At 45.2% G+C, this 25,380-nt stretch overlaps 1 protein-coding gene across 1 annotated transcript in view; it reads right to left on the minus strand.

Annotated features, from left to right (window-relative positions):
• Positions 1-9,501: 9,501 nt before the first annotated feature.
• The window catches only part of gfap (glial fibrillary acidic protein), a 31,020-nt gene continuing 15,141 nt past the window's right edge, over positions 9,502-25,380 (minus strand). The window contains exons 2-10 of the mRNA XM_072248847.1: positions 23,624-24,022; positions 23,042-23,102; positions 20,629-20,724; positions 20,332-20,493; positions 17,818-17,943; positions 14,222-14,442; positions 12,979-13,022; positions 11,168-11,253; positions 9,502-10,386 (exon numbers count right to left, since the gene is read on the minus strand). Coding sequence (XP_072104948.1) covers positions 10,345-10,386; positions 11,168-11,253; positions 12,979-13,022; positions 14,222-14,442; positions 17,818-17,943; positions 20,332-20,493; positions 20,629-20,724; positions 23,042-23,102; positions 23,624-24,022 — 1,237 coding nt within the window. The 3' untranslated portion in view covers positions 9,502-10,344. The remainder of the gene's footprint in view (positions 10,387-11,167; positions 11,254-12,978; positions 13,023-14,221; positions 14,443-17,817; positions 17,944-20,331; positions 20,494-20,628; positions 20,725-23,041; positions 23,103-23,623; positions 24,023-25,380) is intronic.

The raw sequence follows: 25,380 nt of genomic DNA on the forward strand, positions 1-25,380 counted from the left end.
TCAGTTCAATTACACTGTTCACTGCTCCATTTAATTAATCAATCCAATCACTAATTCACCAGTCAATCTATCTGGTCATGGACTAGATCCCTTTCTTTACGGCCAGTTCATGAGCGGGTCTAAATACCTTAAACATAAATAATTAATCATTCATTCCAATAATCTAACCATTATACTATCAATTCAGCAATGTATTAACCAAACCAGCCTATCAATGAACACAGGAATCACTAACATTGGTGCTATGGTATATATTTCAAAGGGGGTATGTCTGAATAGCAGTTATTTCTCTCTGATGTTGTACAGGCTATTTTTGAATAAGCTGGCACAAAATTAGTTGTCTTTCTCTTTCTTTATCTCCTTGCTGTTAGTAACTGCACAGTTACTCTACTCTGACCTTTTGCTATGTTCCAGTATTATCATAAAGAGATACCCTTGACAATATCTTCCTTTCTTCACCCAGCTTAGTGAAAAGATAAGCAACTTTCAGTGTGGAAGATTCCGCCTCATCATTGCAGTAGAGTTGAAGGTCAACAGTAGACAGAGATTATTTATGAGCATACTGGTAGGAGCTAGTGGGGCGAGTGCAGATTAATCCTGCTGAGGGTAAAAGAGCAGCACATTGATCAGAATTAAGTAGAATCATGGAGCTATACAGCATGGAAACAGACCCTTTAGTCCAATGCCAACCTAATTGTTTAACTGAGCTGGTCCTACATAGAAACATAGAAATCTACAGCACATTACAGGCCCTTCGGCCCACAATGTTGTGCCGACCACGTAACCTACTCTAGAAACTGCCTAGAATTTCCCTACCGCATAGCCTATTTTTCTAGACTCCATGTACATACAGTATTTAAGAGTCTCTCAGGAGACCCTAGTGTATCCACCTCCACCATCATCGCCAGCAGTGCATTCCATGCACCCACCACTCTCAGTGTGAAAAACTTACCCCTGACATCCCAGGAGGATTGTGTTGTGGAACTGAACACAGCGCCCAGTCATGGGACTAAAGCTATCTTTGGACTGGACAAGCTAATGTCTATATTTGCTGTCCATAGCTGAAGTGATTAGTGAGCATTTTCATATGCACATGTGAACTTGGAATGGCCAATGTGAATATTTAAAATGATTAGAGTACATTGAGGTATTTGGAAGGAAATCAATACAATGTTTCACACGTTGCTTGCTTCAAACAAAGGGTAAATGACAAAAGAAGATTGTAGTGGGGTGTGCAGAATGTAGGGTGGTGCACAGAACGAGTTGGGGGAGGAGTGGGGGCTACCCAGACTATTGAATGCTCCAGTATAATGGTACTCTGTTTCAATGATTGGTTTACTGTGTACAGAGATAATTTAAATGTTGGGATCAGAAACCCACCTTCAATATTTGTTAACACAAAATAATCTGCAGATGCTGGGGTCAAAGCAACACTCACAACACGCTGGAGGAACTCAGCAGGTTGGGCAGCATCCGTGGAAATGAACAGTCGACATTTCGGGCCGGAACCCTTCGTCAGGACTGAAGAGGGAAGGGGCAGAGGCCCTATAAAGAAGGTGGGGGGAGGGTGGGAAGGAGAAGGCTGGTAGGTTCCAGGTGAAAAACCAGTAAGGGGAAAGATAAAGGGGAAGCAGGGAGGGGAGGCAGGGAGGTGATAGGCAGGAAAGGTGAAGAAGGAATAGGGGAAAACACAATGGGTAGTAGAAGGAGGCGGAACCATGAGGGAGGTGATAGGCAGCTGCGGGAGGGGGCAGAGTGAAACTGGGATAGGGGAAGGGAGGGGGAGGGAATTACCAGAAGTTGGAGAATTCTATGTTACCTCATGGTTCTGCCTCCTTCTACTACCCATTGTGTTTTCCCCTATTCCTTCTTCACCTTTCCTGCCTATCACCTCCCTGCCTCCCCTCCCTGCTTCCCCTTTATCTTTCCCCTTACTGGTTTTTCACCTGGAACCTACCAGCCTTCTCCTTCCCACCCTCCCCCCACCTTCTTTATAGGGCCTCTGCCCCTTCCCTCTTCAGTCCTGACGAAGGGTTCCGGCCCGAAATGTTGACTCATCGTTTCCACGGATGCTGCCCGACCTGCTGAGTTCCTCCAGCGTGTTGTGAGTTTTGCTTCAATATTTGTTGTCAACCGAACTGTAGGTTGAAAAGTAGCAAGTGTTTGTGAAAGGCCAGAAGACAGGCACGTTGTTGGAATGAGCTGTTAACATTCAGTTTTTAATAAATCTGGAAAACACAGAGGCTAAAGAAATGGCTGTACAGGTCTGTGTGTCCTCACACGTGAGACACGTAAAGCTCACGGAAATGGAATGTTGACTTCATTGTCATTCAGGTGTAATACAAAGATTAGGAAATCCTACTTCAGGGTATTGGGGAAAATACGCCTAGACCGCTAAGGGCCTAGTTTAAGTGAGATGTACGGGCAATGGAGGCAGTGCAGGGAAATGATCCAGTGAGTGGGAAACCAGATCTTTTTCAATGGTGAGATGCAAATTCACTGCAAAGTAAATGAAAGTAGAGAGATATAGAAAGATAGCATGCAGGAAGAATAAAGGTGTAGGAAGGTGAATGCTGTGGCATGGCAAAGGGATGCAATATGGAAGTCTACAATCAAATTGGGCTTTGGTGGACTCACCTGAAGTACAGACAATGACTATCTCCATACCCAAAGAATGACACACTCTGCTTAGAAGGAATGTAGTAAAGGTTCACAAAACCAGTTAATTGAGTAGAATGGGTCTACAGTCTCTGGAAGTTATAAAACTCATAGAAAGGCTTGGCAGAGTTAATACAAGTTTTTTTTTAATATAAGAGGGCCTAAGTGTAAATTGAGTTTTGTATGCCATCAGTGAGGGATGACACAAGAGATTCTGCAGATGCCGCAAACGTGGATCAACACACAAACTGCTGGAGGAACTCAACAAGTCAGGCAGTATCTATGGAGGGTGATAACCAGGCGGCATTTTGGGCTAAGACCCTTCATCAGGACTGGAAAGGAAGGGAACAGAAGCCAGAATAAAAGGGTAGGGGGAACGGGGAGACAATGGGTAAATCCAGTTGAGAGGGGGAAGGTGGATGGGTGAGAGGGGAGAAAAGGGAATGAAGTGAGAAGCTGGGGTGTGATAGATGGAAGAGGCAAAGAGCTGAACAAAATGGAATCTGGTAGTAGAGGACAATAGACCATAGAATGAAGGGAAGGAGGTGGGGAGCCAGAGGGAGAAAGGTGTGGGTGATGCGCAGGTAGTGATTGTGAGGGAGGGGAAAGAGAAGGTTGAAAGGGCCAGAGGAATAAGGGAAAAACAAAAGGGGAGTAGGTATCAGATGTTAGCAAAATCGATGTTGGTACTCCATTTAGAGACTTTCAAGATGGAATATGAGGGGCTGTTCCTCTAATCTGTGTGTAGTTTCAACTTGGCAGTAGAGTACGCCTTGGACAGGTATATCAGTGAGAAAATGGGTGGCCACCGGGAGTTCCTGGCTTTTATGGAAGGTAGAGTGAAGGTGTTTGATCCCCTAATCTGTGTAAGGTCACACTGATGTAGAGGAGGCCTCACTGGGAGCACAGGGCGCAGTAATCAATATATAAGAACTCAATATATAAGTTTGCTGATGACACCACAATTGTAGGCCGTATCTCAGGTAATGATGAGTTTGAGTACAGAGGGGAAATTAAGAACCTGGTGGCATGGTGCGAAGACAATAACCTATCCCTCAACATCAGCAAGACGAAGGAATTGGTTGTTGACTTCAGAAGGAGTAATGGACCGCACAATCCAATTTACATCGGTGATGCGCAAGTGGAACAGGTCAAAAGCTTTAAGTTCATCAGGGTCAATATCACAAATGACCTGACTTGGTCCAACCAAGCAGAGTTCACTGCCAAGAAGGCCCACCAGCACCCTTACTTCCTGAGAAAACTAAAGAAATTTGGCCTGTCCCCTAAAACCCTGACTAATTTTTATAGATGCACCATAGAAAGCATTCTTCTAGGGTGCATCGAAACCTGGTATGGAAGTTGTCCTGTCCAAGACCGGAAGAAGCTGCAGAAGATTGTGAACACGGCGCAGCACATCACACAAACCAATCTTCCGTCCTTGGACTCACTTTACACCGCACGCTGTCGGAGCAGTGCTGCCAGGATAATCAAGGACATGACCCACCCAGCCAACACACTTTTCGTCCCTCTTCCCTCCGGGAGAAGGCTCAGGAGCTTGAAGACTCGTACAGCCAGATTTGGGAACAGCTTCTTTCCAACTGTGATAAGACTGCTGAATGATCCTGACCCGGATCTGGGCCGTACCCTCCAAATATCTGGACCTGCCTCTCGGTTTTTTTGCATTACCTTACTTTCCATTTTTCTATTTTCTACTTATGATTTATAATTTAAATTTTTAATATTTACTATCGATTTGTACTCCAGGAAGTGTGAAGCGCAGAATCAAATATCGCTGTGATGATTGTACGTTCTAGTATCAATTGTTTGGCGACAAGGTATAAAGTATAAAGTAATTGATGCTGGTGGATTCACATGTGAAGTGCAGCCTCATCCAGAATGATTGCTTAGGATGTTTGATTAGAAGGTCGGTCCTTGTTACCTTGCCTTACTGAATAGCAATGTGTGATTGTTACATTGGCAATAAGGATTGGGTATTGATGGCGGGGAAGTAATAAAGCATCAAGCTATTTTGGATCCCAGGTTGGAAACCCCTGGAGTATACTTTCCCAGACAGATATGATGGTAGTTGGAGAGCAGGAGTTCACAGCTATTTGCTCTGGAGATGCTCTTGAGGGAAAACAATATTGTTGAGATCTCAAAGGAGGACAGTACAGAACAACATGGACAGGTATGAAAAGAGAAGGTCATACCTCAACTAACAGTGGGGCTTATTATTAGCACCACAGACAATAAATAAAAACTTGTGAGGACAATATAAAAGTTTAACCCTGTACCTCAGAGATATTCAGTTTATGTCCAGAGTAATTAATGCAGATCACTTCAAATGGGTTAAAGTTGTTCATAAAAGTGGGAGGGAGAAAAGAGGAATCATAGGCCTGTTAGTTTGAGATTTGTGTTCAGGGAAATGTTGGAATCTATAAATCAACTGGGCACTGAGAAAACAATAACAGGACTGGCATTGCAAACATAATTTCTGAAAGGGAGAACATGCTTGAGTTTGAGGCTGTTACTATCAGAATGCTCTATTGATACTGGGGTGACGCCAGAACTGAGAGTGGCAGTTATTATTTCCTTGGTCAAAAATGGAAATAAGAATAATCTCAGTGACCACAGTTTAACCTCAGAAACGGGAAGGTTTTCAGAAACAGTATTCATAGTCACCTGGAGGAAAATGTCAGGGAGGACACAGGCAAATCATATTCAGCCAACTAAAAAATTATTTGATGAAGTAACAGAGTTGATGACAGAATTTCATTCCTGAAAACTGTCCATAGTGTGAAGAGATGCAAGTCAGAAATGAACAAGAACATCCGTAAGAGGAGAGTGGGCAGGTGTGGGATAACTCACTGAGTGAGCTGACAAATCCATCCCACCAGCCTCCCAAATGCTCACCTGTAGGTATGGGATAGCCAAAGGTTGGGCGTTCAGATCCTTAGGGATGAGCTGTATTAAAGTTCAAACATATGGGGGGGCGGGGGGTGGGTGGGGAGAGGAGAGCTAGCACAGTGATGCAGCAGGTAATGCTGCTGTCTCACAGTTCTAGCAGCCTAGATTCAATCCCAACCTCCTGCACCTCCAGTCCTGCTGGAGTGTTTCCTTCCAAAATGTCGACTGTACTTTTTTCCACAGGTGCTGCCTGGTCTGCTGAGTTCCTCCAGCATTTTGTGTGTGAAGCTCCTTCTATCTGTGTGGAGTTTGCAAGTTCTCATCATGGCTGCGTGGGCTTCGTCTCACCTCTGAAAACCACAGGTCAGCCACTCTAGATTTCCCCTGGTGTGTAGAAAAGGGGTAGAATTGGGGCTAGCTGATGGATGCAAGAAAGAATAGGTTACAGGGAAATAAACTGGGCAATGTAATTGATAGAATTTCTATATGAACTGGCATAGCCTTGATGAGCCAAATGGACCCCTTTACAGTAGTGTCATAAAAAAACCGTGATTATAAAGGGGACATTGATTGTATGGATAAAAAGTTGGCTCAGTAACAGGTGAGAGAGTGAATGATTGTTTCCTGACAGGAAGGAGGTGAAAAGTGGCGTTCCCCAGGGATCAGTGTTGGGGCTGCTGCTATTTTGATCTGTATTAATGACCCAGATTTGGCATGCAAAGCACTATTTCCAACTTTGTGAATGACACAAAATTTGTTAGCATTGTTAACTGCAAGAAGGTGAGGGTTACAAGACATAAACAAACTGATGAGATGGACAGATGAAGTTTAATACGGAGAAATGTGGGGTGATGCTCTTGGTTGGAGACAATGAGGAGAGGCTATGTGTGATATAGGTTATTGTTGCAAAATGGGTTTAGGAGCAGAAGGACCAGGGTTAAGGGTGCTCAAGTTAATGGAAGTGGCAGAGCAGATAGAGAAAGTTCTGTTGCACCTGCTGCCCACTCCTATTTTCTCCCTCAAGTACCTGGATCTGTTCCTCCTTAGCTCTGCTCTCCTTAGTCTCAATGTAGCTTCATGCCACTTGCCCAGTGCCAGTGCAGCACAGTGCCTGTTGTCCCCTTGGTCCGGAGTCCCATTCTTGTGCCTGACTTGTGACACTGTCTGTGTGGAGTTTGCAGGTTCTCCCCATGATGTGTGGGTTTCTCCCAGGTCCTCTGGTTTTACGTCACATTCTAAGTTGTGCTGGTAGGTTAGTTGGTAAATTACCCATTAGTGTAGTTAGGTGGCAAAAAAGAAAAGTCAGTGGGCATGCAAGAGAACAAGTTGGAGGAGTACATGGAAATAAGAGGGGGAATAGGGACGGTGGGCTTAGTGTGTGTGGGTTGGATGGACTTGATAGGAAAGTGGCCACTATGTACCCCACAGTTAGTACCTCAGAGAGTTAGGAAGGGTCCTCCAATCCCTTTCCACCCAGGATCTGATGGCAATGGCTTGCAGGCCACTACTCTGACTGGTTTCACATTTGATTTGGAAGGCTGAATTGCAGGAAGGAAAGATTTAGAGCAGGGGTTCCCAACCTGGGTCAATGGATCCCTTCGTTAATGGTACGAAAAAGGTTGGGGACCTCCTGGTTTAGAGAAATATGTGCCTAACCCAGGCAATTAGAATTAGGTCAGGTAGGCATCTTTTTCTCCCTCTGGAGAATCAGAGGCTGAAGAGGGACCAGATAGAAGTTTATATGATGAGAGGCATAGATAGGGTAGTCTTTTCCCCAGGACAGGAAAGTCAAATTCTAGAGGGCAAAGCTTTAAGATGTGAGGGGAGGAAGTTTAAAGGAGATGTGCAGAGCAAGTTTTTTTAAAGCAGAGAACAGTGGGTGCCTGGAAGAGGCTGCCAAGGGTGGTGATGGAGATAGACATGATAGCAGTGTTTAAGAGGCTTTTAGGAAGGCACATCAACATGCCTGGAATGGGGTGGGGGGTGGGATGGGGAGCCTCTGCAGACAGATAGTATTAAGTCAAATTGGCATCATGGTTGGCACAGATATTGTGGGCTGGAGAGCCTGGTCCTGTGCAATATGACTGAAACAGGAAGTGATTCAAAACTCCAAACTGTTGGGGAAATAGCTGCAGTGAAACGGAGTAGAATGAACACGTCATGAGGGTATCCCTGTCCTAGCCTCACTGATTGCTCTATTAGCACCTTAACATCAATGATGCAACTTAGTCCATTCATGGAAGCATTTATTGATGAGATAAATTATATATACTAATCCTCGTCTGCATAAAGATTGGTGAGACCATCTCAAAGACGAGAAGCCTGGGGCCACTTTCACGACACACACAAGTGCTGTGTGTTGTGTTCCAAATGTTGCATAGTCGGTCTTTGAGCTACAAGATCCATTTTATACAGCAATGCATGCAGTGATTTCAATCAGGGAAATAGGACATCCACCTGGGGGATATATTGCTGGATGTAATCCAGAGAGTCTCTCAAAGACCAACCCTAGGTCCCTGTCATGAGAGGTGGAAACAGGTATGGCCGGTAAAAGGGCTCCATTGAAGCTGTATAGGCCAATCCCCTGCACAGTGGATACAATGGATTGCAGGAGCATTGATGAACTCCAAACATACCATCCACTCCAGAGGGAGGTCATAGATGGCCTATGCTAAGGGCCAAAGTAAGTAAGTAATCCAGAGATGTGGGCTAATCCAGCCAATATATTGAACCCCCACCACCAATACTCCCTCTAAATCCTGCTTTTTGCAGATGGAGCAAAGGTGCTTCACAAAACAGTATAGTACCCCAATCTACATCAGGTCTCACCAATGTAGAGCAGGCCGCATTGGGAGCAATGTTCCCTCGAAGGTGTGTGCGCGCACACATCTTTTGCTACTTGCACACAAAGGAATTTAAACTGTGCACAAAAGGTTGTCACCCTCCACCTTGTCGGCATGTTAAGTATATTTCACGATCGTACACAAACACATTTCCTTTTCCGGTTTCTGATGCAGGCGGTGTTGACAACGTGGCGTTTGCAATGATTTGCCTGCAGACTTTAGAACTGGCTCATTTGTACTTTTTTTTGAAGAAATTATTGATTCACTATAATTTCAAAGAAGCAAAGGGCGTGAAGTGCAAAAGAACTGCTAGTTCATTTAAAGAGAAATGGCTTAATGAAACAATAGAAACTGCTGTACCAAAACCTCATGAGGTCAGGAAAGTGCAGCTACGACAAATATTTATGTACAATGCAGAAACTGGTGTTATCTGTGTGTATTGTCACGATGCAAGTGTTGCTGGAAAATTTGCAAGTGGGAAGAAGTAGAGTGATATTTGGAAACTTGACTTTTTAAAGCGTCATTTAGCAAGCAAATTGCATACAGATGATGTGTAAAAGCTCCGATGAGAAAATCCTTCTTGACCCGCTACAATGAACGAGAGGAAAAATGATCAAACCCAGAGGAGATCAAAGTTCTTATTGACACTGCTTTGCTAGCTGTTAAAATGAATATAAAATTCAGTGCGCACGTGTTGTCACTGGGAAAAAAATTGCACAGAACAAGATTTTTGCGCAAACTGATCATTGCAAATTAGAGGGAGCATTGCCTACCACATTGGGCTGGGAGATTTAGATGAGAAGGCTGGCTGTCAGTGAGGGTGCCCTGGAGTTGGATAGGTGAAAATTGCTTTTGGTAGCCCAAAACTCACATCCCTTCCTGGGTCACAAAATCAGTGAAAACAATTCTTTCATTAAATCTCACCGTTAGGGTGATCACACTGCCTTAGATCCAAACACACACACACACACACACACACACACACACACACACACACACACACACACACACACACACGGAGTCTGCTGATTTCACCTCATTTTATTGTTACATTTGCATTGGAAAAGCAATCAGACTTTTAGGATGTATATAAAGAACAGTAACAAGGAGTTAATACCAGAAATTGTTAGGATGTCTGAAGATACAAATAAATTCAAAATTTCTGTTATGGTTAAAAGAAGTGCTGCCACATTCAGAGTTCAATCAGTCTAAACAGTATTTACCGTTGGTTTCATCAGCTCTCTTCTATTTCTGGAGACAGCACTGTGCCAGTGGTGCCGAGTGCTTTAATCCCACCAGTACAAGGTAACAACCTGGTATCTGGGGTTTAGAGACAGACTGCAGTGTGCGCAGCGGCAGTGGTAGGATGTCTCGTTGTGCGCGCAAGGGAGGGGTGTAGCACACTCATTGCTTTATTCCCCATGTACAGGGTATTGCCTCAGGCTCCATCTAAAAATTGCAGCAAGGACATTTCTTTGCAGACAGCTTGGGAAGGACATTAATGAACTAAAAGCACTGCATTTTTTGGAAATCTAAACGTAAAGTACAACATTCTGTAGGCGCACAGCAGGCCAGGGCGCCGTGCTGGAGAAAGCTGAGGTTTCAGGACAGTGATGTTCACCAGAACCATGAAAGTCAAAAACCAAAACCCTGTTGAGGATATTCCCAGCGGCATCAATGGGACACAGTCCCCAAATGTGTCTACTGGTGACGGAGAGATACTTCCCTGCCCTGTATGCAGGGACCGGGGGGAGATGATGCCTCTGCCTGCGTACATGTATTATTGGTATGTCACACAACCTCAGGATTCCACTTCCTTTTCCTTTATCTCCTATCCTGCTCCAATGGTGGCTACACAAGGTTACTCTAGATTTGCAAGCGAACTACTGTGGGGTTTCCACACTTATCCCTTGTTCCACCGGGCTGGAACATTCAGTTACACCACTTCCTTGCGTTCTGCACTGGATTCATTAATTATCTGTGGGCAGAGAAGAGAAATAAGAGTCAGACTAAGTGTGCAGGATCAGTTTGCTGAAACTTGCTGAGTTGTAGCGTCGGGGGACAGAAAGATGTATTTTTATAAAACTTCATGGTGATGCCGTAATGACCAACAAAACAAGCATGATCTAACCAACTGATAACTGGTGATCAGCTCTTAAACACGAAGTCCTGTCACCACAGTGTTACGAGCCCCATCCATCTCGCTCCAGGTTACATTGAGGGAGTCCAGCAATGTCTGAAGTGCTCTCTTTCAGGTGAGGTTTCAAGGGCTTATTGGCTCTCTTGGTGCTGTGCTATGGGTTCCATGGCCAGGATTTGGGTACTTGCTGGTGAAATATTTAATCCACAACCAACATCAGTCAAAAAATAATTACCCATTATCTCATATGGGAATATTTGCACGGAACAACATTGTGAAAGTACAAGTTTGTACTTCAATGTCTGTGCAAAATTTGGAAAATTTGAGTTAAAAGAAAGACACTTCTGTAAATACAACTCCTTCCTTTTTACATAATCCTGGGAGATTTACTATGCCCAACAAAAATGAGCTGTGTCTGCTCTCCTCAGTGTAACACAGGCCAAGTACAAAGCCTATAGCAGAATGGGAATCACCACTGGGCAGTGCCAAGCCCACACCTGGGCGCCAGTGAGACAGGAGGCAAGCAACATTAGGGCAGAGGACAGCACTGGGCACAGGTGGGGAGATAAGGGATGCCAGCTCCTTACTCCATCTGGGATCACTTTGTTTGTCCACTCACCTGTCCATCATGGGTCTCCACAGTTTTTATCACAATATTCCTTCTTGCTTGAATGTCAGTGGAACCTTTAGATTCCAGGCTCGTCTCTATAATAACAAAGCATAGATAATGAAATGTCTACAAGAGTTCAGGGAGAGAGAAAAGGCATGCACCAGGGGTCTTCCTCAATACACAAGCCTAGGGAGAGAGAACAGACATACACCAGGGGTCTGCCCAGGGCAAGAGAAGGAGACAACCTGATCTTCAGAATAAAGGAGTTTTACTCCAAATCCACCTGGTACTCCTCCTGCCTTGGGTTAGCAAGTTCAAGTTCAAGCTCAGTTTATTGTCATTCACGTTGATACCGCCAAACAAAACAACATTCCTCCAGAGCAAGATGCACAACACATCCTGTGTTGGCAGAAACATCTCTAGCTCCATCATACTCAACACTGGTGCCCCATCCACTCCTCCATTCCCCCCCCCCACCCCGGGCTGTATGCTCAGCCCATTGCTGTGCCCACTACTGATGCATGACTGCATTGCTAGACAGGTTCGCTGATGATAGGTTGGCCTCATCAACAATGATGATGAGACAGTGTACAGAGAGGAGCTAGAATGGCTGGTAGAATGGTGTGAGCCAAGCCAACTAGAGTCTCAATGTGGATAAGACCAAAGAGATGATGGTGGACTTTAGGAAGGTGCAGGTTGTTCTCTCCTCACTGCACATAAACGGCTCCTCCATGGGGAGAGCTAAGAGCACCAAGTTTCTGGGAGTGCACATAATGGACGATCTCACATGGTCCCTCAACACCACCTTTTTGGTCAAGAAAGCACAGCAGCATCTCCACTTCCTGAAGTGATGGAGGTGAGTGAGGCTCCACCACTCCACCATTTTAACCAATTTTTACAGGAGCACCATCGAGAGTGTCCTAACCAGCTGTACCACCATCTGGTACAGGAATTGCAAGGCATCTGACTACAAGTTCCTACAAAGGATTACGAGTACTCCTGAGAGGATCATTGGGGTCTCTCTTCCACCCATTAGATATATTTATCAGGAGCACCACGTATGCAGGGCCCTTAGCATTGTAAATGATCCCTCCCATCTGTCCCAGAATCTCTTTGACCCCCTACCATCAGATAAGAGACATTAGAACAAGAACTGTTAGGCTGGGAAACAGCTTCTTTCCTCAGGCCATGAGACTACTGAACTCCCTGCCACCACCCAGGTCTCATCATCTATGAAGCACCAGTAGTGTTATGGTGTTTACTTTTTTAATTTGTGTTGTAAATGCACCTTACTATTTGTTAATTTATTACTTTATGTGATGTACGCACATGTGACTTATACATACATTAGTTATCTTTCAGTCTTCTATCACTTTGTCTGTGGCTAACTAAGTTTTAAAAATCTCCATCAAGGCCCCAGAGATCTCCTTCCTTGCTTCCCACAGCATCCTGGGATACATCTTACCTGGCTCTGGGATTTATCCATTCTTATGCCTTCTGAGACATCTAACACAGCCACTTTCCCAGTATTGACATGTTCCTGTGTATGAGCGTATCCCTCTAGAACTTCACTCTCCTCCCTTCACCTTCAGCTTGGATAACACCCATATCCCTGGCTTCACACACGTTACCTCTTTTATCCTTGTGTCTCTCCTGGGAAGGTGTGGTGATTGGGTGCAGAGGCAGATTTACCCTGTCTAATGCATGTGTTACCTGCTCTGGGATGGAAAGTAATTCAGAAAACTGCAGAGTGACACCAATATCAAATCAGCTGATCCTACTGAATTGTACACATACAAGGTGTTGGTGTGCACACTTACCTCGTATGTGGAGAGTGGAGAAACTCTGGACAGGCATCGAAATTCTGCAAATAAAAGGAACACTGAGCTTTCAAATAGACTGAAGGACACTTCCTTCATACTGAGGGGTGTCTGTTGGGGTTAGTACTGAGGAGAGTGAGGCAGGAGCTGTACCGGTGACAGCCAAGAGCAGTCATTAGACTAACAGCCCAGGAACACAAGTGTTAATCTCCGCCTTAAACATCTGGTGATCATACTGGACTGGATCGTGTTCACAGTTCACAGTTCCACCCAGAACTGTGGATCACATATGCCGAGGTGCCAAAACACTGTGGTGTGATCTATACTGCAGGCTAGATCGCCGAGTGTTCCTGACACATTGGTGGTCTCAGATAGTTCTGAATATGAGATGTATACACCAGCCACAGTGCACAGTAAACTGGGGCATCCGCCCTCACTAGAGAGAGCAGTGGCTTGCTGTTTTAGAATATAGAACCCTACAGTATAGCACAGCACAGGCCCTTCAGCCCACAATGTTGTGCTGACCTTTTAACCTACTCCAAGATCAGTCCAACCCTTCCCTCCCACATAGGCACATAGATGAGAGATAAATGGAGAGCTATCCAATTTTAAAAATAAATTATGTTAATTTACATTTTAATTACCTGGTTATATTTAATGTGGTTCATTCTTTAAAAATGATAGATGCTATGTGTCTCTGATCTCAAGCAGCTGGAGAGGACAGGGCTCTGACAAGACCAGTTGGTCTGTCTGTGTCACTGTACTGTCAAAGTGCAGAGGCCTGTGCTGTCCAGGGTCCTGATCAACACCTCCCACCTGGTCTTTGATCAACAAAGAGAAACCGTTCTGATCTGGCTGTCTCCATCAGACAGTGTGGGTGGAGGGGGTGGGGGATGACTGGAAGAGTGGCGGATATTGTTTGCGATAGCAATTTGTATTTTCTGAGAATGGTAAATCTGTGATGTTTTGGTAATGATCAACAATACAGAGTAGTGCAACATGGGATGGATTAGGGTGGAGGTTGATGAGACAGTGACTGGGGGGGGAGGGCGTTTGATGCTTACTTGTAAGCAAAACAACAGGTAAGAAATACAAAATTTGGCTCTTAAAATCTACACTCAAGAAGAAAGGAAAAAGCAGGAGCCAGAGATCCAACAGAGGTAGGGGGATTGGAGGGAGGAGGCACAAAAGTGCTTGCTGGTTGAATGAGGAGCGTAGGAAGGTGCGTCTCTCACAGCCTTACCGGCTCTCCTCGCCTTCCAGCAGCTTTCTGTAGGTGGCAATTTCAATGTCCAGGGCCAGTTTGACATTGAGCAGGTCCTGATATGCCTGTAGGTGACGTGCCATCTCCTCCTTCAGGTTCTGGATGTCAGTCTCCATGTGGCCGATGGTGTCCTGGTAACTACTGGTCTCAAAACGGAAGCGTTCCTCCATCTCACGCAACTGGCGTTCCAATGACTCGTTCTGTCAAAAACCAAAGCCAGGTCAGGACCAAAAATCACATCCAAATCCCAACAACACAGTCCCGATCCCAGCTCCCAGTGCTGGATTTACTAATATATAACCACTTTAGCCACCACAACCCTACCTTTTCCCCATCTCTCCGCAAATTTCAGGCAAATGCTGTGTTAAAGACATTCAACAGGAGATCATTCTGAAACTGTAATTGTTGAAGACACTGGGCATGAGCTTAATCCCACACATGCCTGTGTCCATACTTGTAATTTCCAGGAGCAGGGCTGCGTTTTCTATAGTCCTGGTCAGAGAATGTATTCTGCTTAGTCTGGTTCATGGAGCCTGTGAAAGGCAGAGCTTTGCAGACTCAGGGATAAGGGGAGCTTGCCCTAGGCTTGTAGCACACACCAGCCCACATCACTCAGGGGTCTCTACAGTCCTCAAACAACAGATGTTCCATGGTTGATCCTGTCATGTGAACTTGTGAGTGAAAGGCATGTTGTTCTGTACCTTCTAAAGTAATCAAGGGACCAATGTGTATTTGTGCAGAGATCTCTGAAGTGGCAGAGCAGTTGTAAAACAGCTGGGATCCTGGGATTCATAATTAGTGTCATGGACAACATAAACTTGGTGGTCTTGTTGGACCAACACCAAACACTGGTTAAGTCACTTCTGGATTAATGCATTAAACTCTGACCAGGACATTAGAAAGGCTGCAAAAACTGTAGACAGGGTGCAGAGGAGATTTTACTAAAGTGGCCCCAGGGATGGAGGAGTGCAGCTATAGTTGATGCAATGAATATTGGGAGATTTGAAAGGGAGAACACAACTACATCTGTGCAGATCCCTGCTGCGCCTGATGACCCTGTGATCTCTGTCTCAGATGCCGATGTTAGACTGTCTTTAAAGAGAGTGAACCCTCACAAGGTGGAAGGACCCGATGGAATACCTGGTAAGGCTCTGAAAACCTGTGCCAACCAACTGGCAGGAGTAGGCAAGGACATTTTCAACCTCTCACTGCTACGGGCAGAAGTTCACACTTACTTCTAAAAGGCAACAATTATACCAGTGCCTAAGAAGAATAATGTGGGCTGCCTTAGTGACTATCGCCTGATAGCACTCACATCTACAGTGATGAAATGCTTTGAGAGGTTGGTCATGACTAGACTGAACTCCTGCCTCAGCAAGGACCTGGACCCATTGCAATTTGCCTATTGCCACAATAGGTCAATGGCAGACGCAATCTCAATGGTTCTCCACACAGCTTTAGACCACAGACACCTATGTCAGGATGCTGTTCATCAACTATAGCTCAGCATTTAATACCATCATTCCCACTATCCTCATTGAGAAGTTGCAGAACCTGGGCTTCTGTACCTCCCTCTGCAATTGAATCCTTGACTTCCTAACCAGAAGACCACAATCTGTGCAGATTGGTGATAATATCTCCTCCTTGCCGAAGATCAACACTGACTCACCTCAGGGGTGTGTGCTTAGCCCACTGCTCTACTCTCTGTATATCCATGACTGTGTGGCTAGGCATAGCTCAAACACCATCTATAAATTTGCTGATGATACAACCATTGTTGGTAGAATCTCAGGTGGTGATGAGAGGGCGTACAGGAGTGAGATATGCCAACTGGTGGAATGGTGTCACAGCAACAACCTGGCACTCAATGTCAGTAAGATAAAAGAACTGATTGTGGACTTCAGGAAGGGTAAGACGAAGGAACACATACCAATCCTCAGAGGGATGAGAAGTGGAGAGAGTGAGCAGTTTCAAGTTCCTGGGTGTCAAGATCTCTGAGGATCTAACCTGGTCCCAACATATTGATGTAGTTATAAAGAAGGCAAGACAGTGACTATACTTCATTAGCAGTTTGAAGAGATGGTATGTCAACAAATACACTCAAGAACTTCCATAGGTGTACCGTGGAGAGCATTCTGACAGACTGCATCACTGTCTGGTATGGGGTGGGGGGTGGGGCTACTGCACAGGGCTGAAAGAAGCTGCAGAGGGTTGTAAATTTAGTCAGCTCCATCTTGGGTACTAGGACATCTTCAAGGAGCGGTGTCTCAGAAAGGCAGCGTCCATTATTAAGGACCTCCAACACCCAGGGCATGCCCTTTTCTCACTGTTACCATCAGGTAGGAGATACAGAAGCCTGAAGGCACACACTCAGCGATTCAGGAACAGCTTCTTCCCCTCTGCCATCCAATTCCTAAATGGACATTGAACCCTTGGACACCACCTCACTTTTTTAATATATATTATTTCTGTTTTTTGCAAGATTTTTAATCTATTCAATATATGTATACTGTATAAAATATACTGAATAAGGTTTACTTATTTATTTATTGTTATTATTATTTTTCTTCTTCTAGATTTGTATTGTATTGAACTTCTGCTGCTAAGTTAACAAATTTCACGTTGCATGCTGGTGATAATAAACCTGATTCAGATTCTGAAGATTTGATGGATGTGTAGAAGGTGGCGGATAGGGCAAAGAGAGGGAAGCTGTTCCCACGGGAAATGGTTCAAGGGCCAGGAGGTACAAAATGAATGGCAAAATATGCAGATGGGATTCCGGGAAAACAGTTAATTAAAGAAAAAAACCTTGAATAAGCTTGGAATACTAGCTGCAACAGAGTCGCACAGGAAAAAGAGACATACAGGAATTGGTAAGGTATTTAAGGTAAGTAATTTGCAGGCCACTGGGGAAAGCTGACAATGAGGCCAAATAGATGAATCCTCAAAGAGTTAACAGCCTCCTGTGTCTTAATGATTATATTTCATACACATTCCAAACTAAGTGATTCTGAAAGATTGATGATAGGTCAAGTCTGTTACAGTGTTTTTCCCCCATGCCTTTAAGTTTTGCAACACAACATGAAATAACATGTCAGGTACACTGTAAAGCTCACCCGGCCCCCCCACCCTAACCTAGCTTTCCCTGAACTGGTACTGCTAGGTTAGGTATAGAGCAATACTCCTTTAATATGGCATCACATGACTGCCATCTAAAAACCTTTTACACCATGCCTGGTCTGTGCTAAACTTTAATTAGAAGTGTTCAAAATGACAATCGGTACTCAAAGGAAATGGGGAAAAAAATTAGTCTCCAGTTGGCAGAGCTAATTACAGGATAGAATAATTGGCTGCAAGTTGTCCTTGCTTCAGTATCTTCTACTGTGGAAGTAAACGTGTAGGGGCAGGTGTGCTGGCAAACAACACTGACAGTTACACATTGTGCTGATTTAATTGCTCATGGGTGTCACTCTCTCTGATCGAAGTGAACTTCCATTTTTAAATACATGTTCAATGTTTTGAATTTCTACAGAACCATCCTGGTCAGTCCTGCCTAGTTTCCAGGGAGAACTCACCGTGCCCTTCAGACCTTCCAGGTCACATGTCAGGGATTGGATCTGCCTGCGAGAGTCATTCACCTCCTGCTTGGCCTGACGCAGAACTTCAGACTGGCGAGAGGCAGCGTCGGTCAGATCGGAGAACTGCACATAGAAAGGCAAGGTTACACAACCAGCACATTGGGTACCAGAGGGCGTGGGCAGGGGTCCAGGCTGCTTCTATCAGCCAGAGCTGGACAGTAGCCCACCTTCCCAGCAAACCTCACACATTACACAGAGGGAGGTCAACAGGTGAAAGAGCAGGCATTGAATATGTTCAACACTGAGGTAGACCTTTGGACAGTTTCAAGATTCAAAGTACATTTGAATCTTAAATCACTGAAGTATTTGAATACTTAGGAACTTGAGTGTAATGGGGAACAGGCAGGAAAGTGGGGCAGAGGGCAAGATCACACCCACTCTGATCTTATGGAGCAGTAAAGTCAAGTTGCCAGCTCTTTACTTCATCACTCCCCCTCCCGGTTTCACCTTGTGTTTCTCTCTCCCTTCCCCTCGCCTTTTAAATCTGCTCCTAAGCTTTTTTTCACCAGTCCTGCCAAAGGATCCCGGCCCGAAACGTCAACTGTACTCTTTTCCATAGATGCTGCCTGGCCTGCTGAGTTCCTCCAGCATTTTGTGTGCGTTGCTCGGATTTCCAGCATCTGCAGACTTTCTCTTGTTTGTAGAGGTGTAAAATGGCCAATTCCTGCTCCTGTGCAGAATTCACCCTCCTCCAAACACACCTACAAATTATTCCTAGTTTAATATTTGTTTGAGTTTGGAACGTTGATTCCCAAAGTGTTTGTTGTTGAGTTATCATTTGGCTTCCTGGTGTTTGGAATTCAGCGAGCATGTGGTAAAGTTGATAACAATGAAATACTAATTTACAATCAGAACTGGAGTGTCTGATACCTGTCCAAGTGCAGACAGTGACCTCATGGAAACAGATTCAAGGTCACATTCCCTATCTGCACTGGATGCTGAAGGGGGGGGGGGTCACACTTCTACTTGCCCCACAGTCAAAATAAAATGATGATCTTAAAAATAAAAGCGGCTATTGCAGAAGATTCAGTACCTTACAAGTGAAGGAAGTTTTCCTTTTCTCTGTTCTAAACAGCCTACTCCTCATTTTCAAACTGTGCCCTGGTCCTAGACTCCTCAGTCAGGGCAAACATCTTTCCTGTGCCCAGCCATCAGTCTCTGAGGATATATTGCTGGTGGGAGTGCAGCGAAGAGTCACCAGACCGGTTCCAGGAATATTGAGTCTGCCATATGAAAAGGGATTGAATAGACATGGTCTCCACTCTGTGGAGTTTAAAAGAATGGAATCCATGCCTTCTCAATCTCCCCTCATATGGCAAACCCAGTATTCCTGGAATAAGTCTGGTGAATCTTCACTGCACTCCCACTGGCGAATACATCCTTTCCGAAATCGGACTGAAACCATAGGTAATGCCCCAGGTGCAGACCAAGGTCCTGTACAGTTGCAGTAAGAGTTTCTTACTCCCATCAGACTTATTATAATAAAAAGTTGACATTCTACTTGCCCTTGTAACAACTTCCTCTACCTGCATGCTGGCCTTCAGTTTACAAAGACACCTGGGTCCCTCTGAAAATCAAATCTACCCAATCTCTCACCATTTAACAAATTTAGTTTCTCTATATTGTACACCAAAGTGGACAGCCTTCAGTGCCTGTATTCTCCCTATCATGTTCACTGCTGCTCACTCAGCTGGTCCATCACCCCATCACCCCCTCTGTACTCACCTAGAGCAGCACTAACAGCACAGCAAACTTGGAAACATAACATTGTTCCCTCAGCAACACATACAAAATGCTGGAGGAACTCAACAGGTCAGGCACATTGATAGAAAGAGTAAACAGTCGACATTTCGGGCCGAGACCCTTCATCAGGACTGTTCCCTCAGCCAAACCACTGAAAAGCAACATTTCTGTTTGAGCTTTTCCCTTCATTATAGCAGAAAATGGTGATGGTTGCTCTGGGTGTGCTGTTTGCGTGGGATTTCGCGGTGGTCATTTATCTAGTTTATTTATTTAGAAATACAGTGCAGAACAGGCTCTTCCAGCCCAACGAGCTGCACCACCCAGCAACCAACCTCTTTAACTTTAGCCTAATCACGGGACAATTTACAATGACCAATTAACCTACTAAACGGTACGTGTTTGGACTGTGGGAGGAAACTGGAACACCCAGAGGAAACCCACACACACATGGGAAGAAGATGCAAACTTTCTTACAGAGGATGCTGGAATTGAACTCTGATGGTCTGAGATGTAATAGCATCGCACAAACCGCTACGCTACCGTGGCGCCTCACCTGAAGCTTCAGGCACTGTTGTGGGATTCTAGCTGACACAGCTCAGCTGTAGCCATGTAATAAAACTCCCCCTCCAAAAAAAATGTAGTTATAAATGCTGTCCTCTTTTTAGAGGGGAGGCTTGTGTGTGACTACTGGGTGTGAAACGTGCTCACCTTGGCCTTGTACCACTCCTCAGCCTCCTGCAGGTTCTTGCTGGCCACAGATTCGTATTGAGTGCGAATGTCCTTCAGGGCAGCTGTGAGGTCAGGCTTGGAGACGTCCACCTCAACATGGACCTGCTGCAACTGCAGTTGCTCATGCAGTTCCCGAATTTCCTGACGGCCAAGAAGAGGAAGTGGGTCAGACAGTTCAGCAGCCCGTCGTCATGTCTCTCATAAGCACCTCTATCCAGATCACAGTTCTGGCCACTCGAAGCCCATCCTTGGCCACAGTAGGTCAAGTCTCCTTACCTCATCATGCACTTTCTTCAGGAAGTCAATCTCATCCTGCAAGGAATTGATCTTTCGCTCCAGATCAACACGAACCAAAGCAGCATCGTCAAGGTCCTGGGAGCAGGAGGGTAGAAAGGACAGGGTTAGGTACACCACAGGGTCATTAGTTAAAGTATCCACCAGGAACTGATTTTTGCTGGGGCTTCCCACACCCAGATGTTTCAAGGAAAGACAGAATCCTGAAATAAGCAAGAGGACATCAGAGAGTTCAATGAAGAGAAGGCTTCCGCTTAACCATTGCCAGTCATTGGCTGACTAACACCCTCCCCATTCACCCAAACCTTAGCTTGTGGCTTAGGGTTGGTCTAGGCCATTCTTCCCCATGATAGAGGTGCTTGTATTTTACAAGAGAATGGTCACAGAATGATTTTGCGCCCTGGAGTCTGACCAGGGTTTCCAGGTCTGAGAAGCAACCCTGAGCCCCCTCCACTGCAGCAGTGGGAAAGACCACCTACAGTGTCTGGAGCAAAGAGAGTCTCCATATTCCTTGGTTGCTGCTGGTAACTCTGTCATTCATTTTCCCCTCGTGAATGGAGCAGGGGGTGTCACCCAGAGCCCTATTCCTCCCTGTAGAAGCCTGTAATCTCTACTCCTGTCAACACCCTGGTTAACCTTGTCTGCACCTCCCTGAAAGAGGGGAATCATTTCATTCAGTCATGTCAGTCACACATCTCTCATGCCACCCTTGAGTGCACTGGATGGGGAGAAGGAAGGGCTTGCCCCTGAAGGATCACTAGTCTGCTCCCTGAGGTTTTCTTTACATTCTTTACAGATACATGGGACCCAAATTTAATAAAAGTACATAGGGGCTTTTTGGCTCGCAAGTTGTTCCAATATTTCAGAAGACCAATCCAAAGTTAAACCTGGTGTCAATCTTATTCTAATCCTCCATTTATTGCTCACCCTTATTCAGCAGTCCCCCAGGATCTAACGTGGAACACAGAACAGTACAGCATAGTAACAGGCTCTTCAGGCCCATAATGTCCGGGCTGACCAGGATGTCAGTCTGGACTAATCCCATCTGCCTGCTCATGGTCTATATCCCCCCAATCCCTGCCTGTTCACATGGCTGTTTAATTGTTTCTTAAATATCACTTTCGTGCCTGCTTCACAGATTCCAAAGCATTCATATCCTTCCTGTAATGTAGTGACCAGAATGGCACACAATACCCCAATTGCAAACTAAAGTTTTACACAGCTGCATTGTGACATCCCTACTTTTACACTCAGTGCCCTGATCAATGTGTGCCTTCTTTACCTCCTTATCCATCTGTGTTGCCACTTTCAAACATCCCTTCACTCAGATTTTGTGGATTCAGGGGCATCTGTTGTGAAACCCTAGGCTCTTCCATGAATGGGGCAGGAGATGACTGACCGATGTGTGGGCTTGAGGTTCTCAGCATCATCCCAAATAAGCCTTCTCAAATTTGAATGCCTGTAGGTCAAAGGTACCTGGGTGTTGGTGGGGATGTTAAACTTCAAAGCAGATTTGAGCACATCCTTGAAACTTTCCTTCTGTCTGCCTGGTAATTTTCACTTATGACAGAGTGTGGGCTAGGATGACGGCTCTGGAAATCTGGTGTCGAGCAGGAGGAGGGAGTAGCCGACTGAGAGAAAGCAGGGCTGCTAGGCGAGGAACGTTGGCCTGCTAGAAGACTGATGTTAATTTGCTCTTCCTTCTCTTGAATTTTTGGGGATTTTTCAGAAATACTGTTGGTGGGTGGTGCATTTCCCAATGCCACAAGATGCCTTTTGCAGGTAGTTTGGCTCTCAGAAGCACACAGGAGGACACGGATCACTGCTGACGAGTAGACCATGGGATTTGTGCCAGTCTGAGATCACCACCTTCAAATATCCTTTTTTTCTCAAGTGACCAAAAGCTGTGCTGGTACATTGTCAGAAATGCTAATTTTCTTCCTTGATGTCCTCCTTCGCTGGGATGTGGCTCCTGAGAATGGTCCAAATTTTCCCAGGGTGTGAACCTTTATTGTCAGAGGGTAGTGTGGTGTTTGGGTGTTGAGGGTGTGTCCCTCATGGATGCAGCGTTTTCGGCTCATACTACCAGCTACCTTGGTGAACAAGTTGATGATGTCATGGACCTCAACCCCCAGTGTGTGCAAACAGGAGCATCTCTGACAAGAACTGCAACTCAAACAATGAAGTTCAGGTAAGCTTGGCTCTCGAACATAGTCAACATAGGGAAATCAGTTTCCCATTAGTTCTGAAGCTTAGCACTGCTCCCCCGGGAGGTTTGTTGGAGTGAGGTGCAAGATTGCACCAAGAAAGACTGAGGCATTGACCCAACTATGCCCGATGTGTTTTATCCCTGCCAACTCCTGTCAGAGCTTGGACCTCTTATACAGTTTCTCACCTGTTTGTACGTGGCCAAGTTGCTCTCAATTTCTGTACGTAGATTGATCTCATCCTGTAACCTGTGGAACAGAATTTAGTGGAGTGACTGACCTAGCAGTTAAAGAATGAGGCACTTTGCGATAATTGCAACAGTTCATGCTTTCAAAGTCAAAAGTTCTAAATCACAAAGTATGCAACAGACCCCACACACTTCTTAAGGGGCACCCAATTCTTGTCTAAGCTCTCTTCTAAGGTTACTACCAGAATGAATCAGCACCTACTTGTGTGTGACTAGTTCTCAAATTCCTTCTCAAATCCACCTCCTATTCATGCATTAATGCACAGAATGTTAATTAGAAAATGAGAGTCAATCAGATCACACCTTTACAAATGTTCCTCATACATTTTGTTCCTCATACTGATCACTGTCAAGAAGGAAGAAATAGATGGATGGATCAAATAGTGATTCTAAGGTTGGTGGGTGTGTCAGGGTGTTAATATGGTGGGTTGGAGTATCTAGCTGTGTGAACCCAGCCCTTCCTGGGAGGACTCCACTCTCACCTAGCAGAGCATCTCCCTCCCAGAGAACATGGGCTCATACCTTTGTTTCAGGTTGGTGTGGTCCTCCAGTAGGTTGTCCCTCTCGATTTCCAGGCGAGCCTTGGAACTGTTCAGCTGGTCCATCTGCTGCCGCAGTTCCCGGATCTCATCCAAGTACATATCCCCCAGCCGGCTGGGCTCCTTCCCCTTGATCTGGTTGAGCTCAGTGGCCAGGACTTTGTTCTGGTTCTCCAGGAAGCGCACCTTCTCAATGTAACTGGCAAAGCGATCGTTGAGCTCCATCATCTCAAACTTCTCATTAGTTCGAGTCTCCTTGAACTCTGCATTGAGGGCATCTGACAGGGTGAAGTTGAGCTTCTCCTGGTACATCATTTTAGTTGGGTAGTTAATGTGTTTCATTTGAACTACAGAGCTTCTGGAGGAGATTGGCAAAACAGACCTGTGCAGGAAGATAAAATTACCAGGCAATAAATGTTTGTACCATGGAGAGCATCACCATCTGGTATGGAGAGGTCACTGCGCAGGATCGGAAAAAGCTGTCGAAAGTTGCAAGCTCAGTCTGCTCCATCATGGGCACTAGCCTCCCCAGCGTTCGGGACACCTCGAAAGAGCAATGCCTCAACAAGACTGTTTGTGTGTGGGAGGGGGCAGGAAGCTTTGGGGTTCTTGCGTCTTTTTTTCTGTCATTCATTTTTGGGATTTTTCTTCTGTTTTGAGGACGTCCGTGGAGAGTAAGAATTTCAGGTTGTATATTGTATACATTCTCTGATATTCAATAGAACTAGTGAACTATTGGACTAGTGAAGAACCCCCATCACCCAGGACATGATCTCTTCTCACTGTGTGAGAAGGAGGGGATACAGGAGCCTGAAGACACACACTCCATGTTTCAGGAACAGCTTCTTTCCCTCCACCATCAGATTTCTGAACCCATGGACACTTCCTCACAATTTCCCCTCCTCTTTTTGCACTGTTGCTTATTTAATTTATTTTTAAAAATATATACACATAGTTTTTAATATTCTGTATTGCAATGTATTGCTGCTGCAATACAATTTCACATCATATGCCAGTGATATTAAACCTGATTCTAATGAAGATGCAGGAATCTGGAGGGAAAAAAACAGACTCTGGAGCAACACACACAAACTGCTGGAGGAATTCAACGGGTCAGGCAGCATCTGTGGGGCGAACTGAACAGTCAACATTTTGGGCTAAAGCAGGCAGCACTGTGGAGACAATACTTTGGGTCAAGACTGGATTCACAGCTGAGCTTTTCCCAGTTAAAATACCTTTATTCCCACCTCATTTTCTTGAGCATTCCAGAGGTCTTCCAGGCTGTGAATAACTTTGCCCTGTGACCTGTCTGCCTGCAATGACCTTCGGCACACTATTTGATAATGGCGAATCACAACCCAGAGTCAGTGATTCTCCCCATTATCAAGTGAACCACTCTCCAAGGTACCACCCAAAGAACAATGTCTGCCAGCCATCCAGCCTGTTCACCAGGTCCTGGGCCCTGACCCAGGTGACAGGTTGTACCCAGGACCTTCTGAAGGGTGACACAACACCTGCCAGGATCTCCTGTGCACCTTTTTGGGTGAAGTCGAATTTCTAAGTCAAGATATCTGCAAGGTTCTCATGGTTCTGGTGCAAGTGTCCACAACAGAACAAAGAATCAAGCTACAGATTGCACATGGACAGCACTGAAGGGCAGAATTCAATGTGGTTCACTTGAGCTGTAGAAAGCAGATGTACTAGTTGATCCTCAAGCACAACCCGTTAGAGCTCAATCAT

Source organism: Mobula birostris, chromosome X, assembly GCF_030028105.1.
Source record: "Mobula birostris isolate sMobBir1 chromosome X, sMobBir1.hap1, whole genome shotgun sequence".
In the NCBI taxonomy this organism is placed as follows: domain Eukaryota; kingdom Metazoa; phylum Chordata; class Chondrichthyes; order Myliobatiformes; family Myliobatidae; genus Mobula; species Mobula birostris.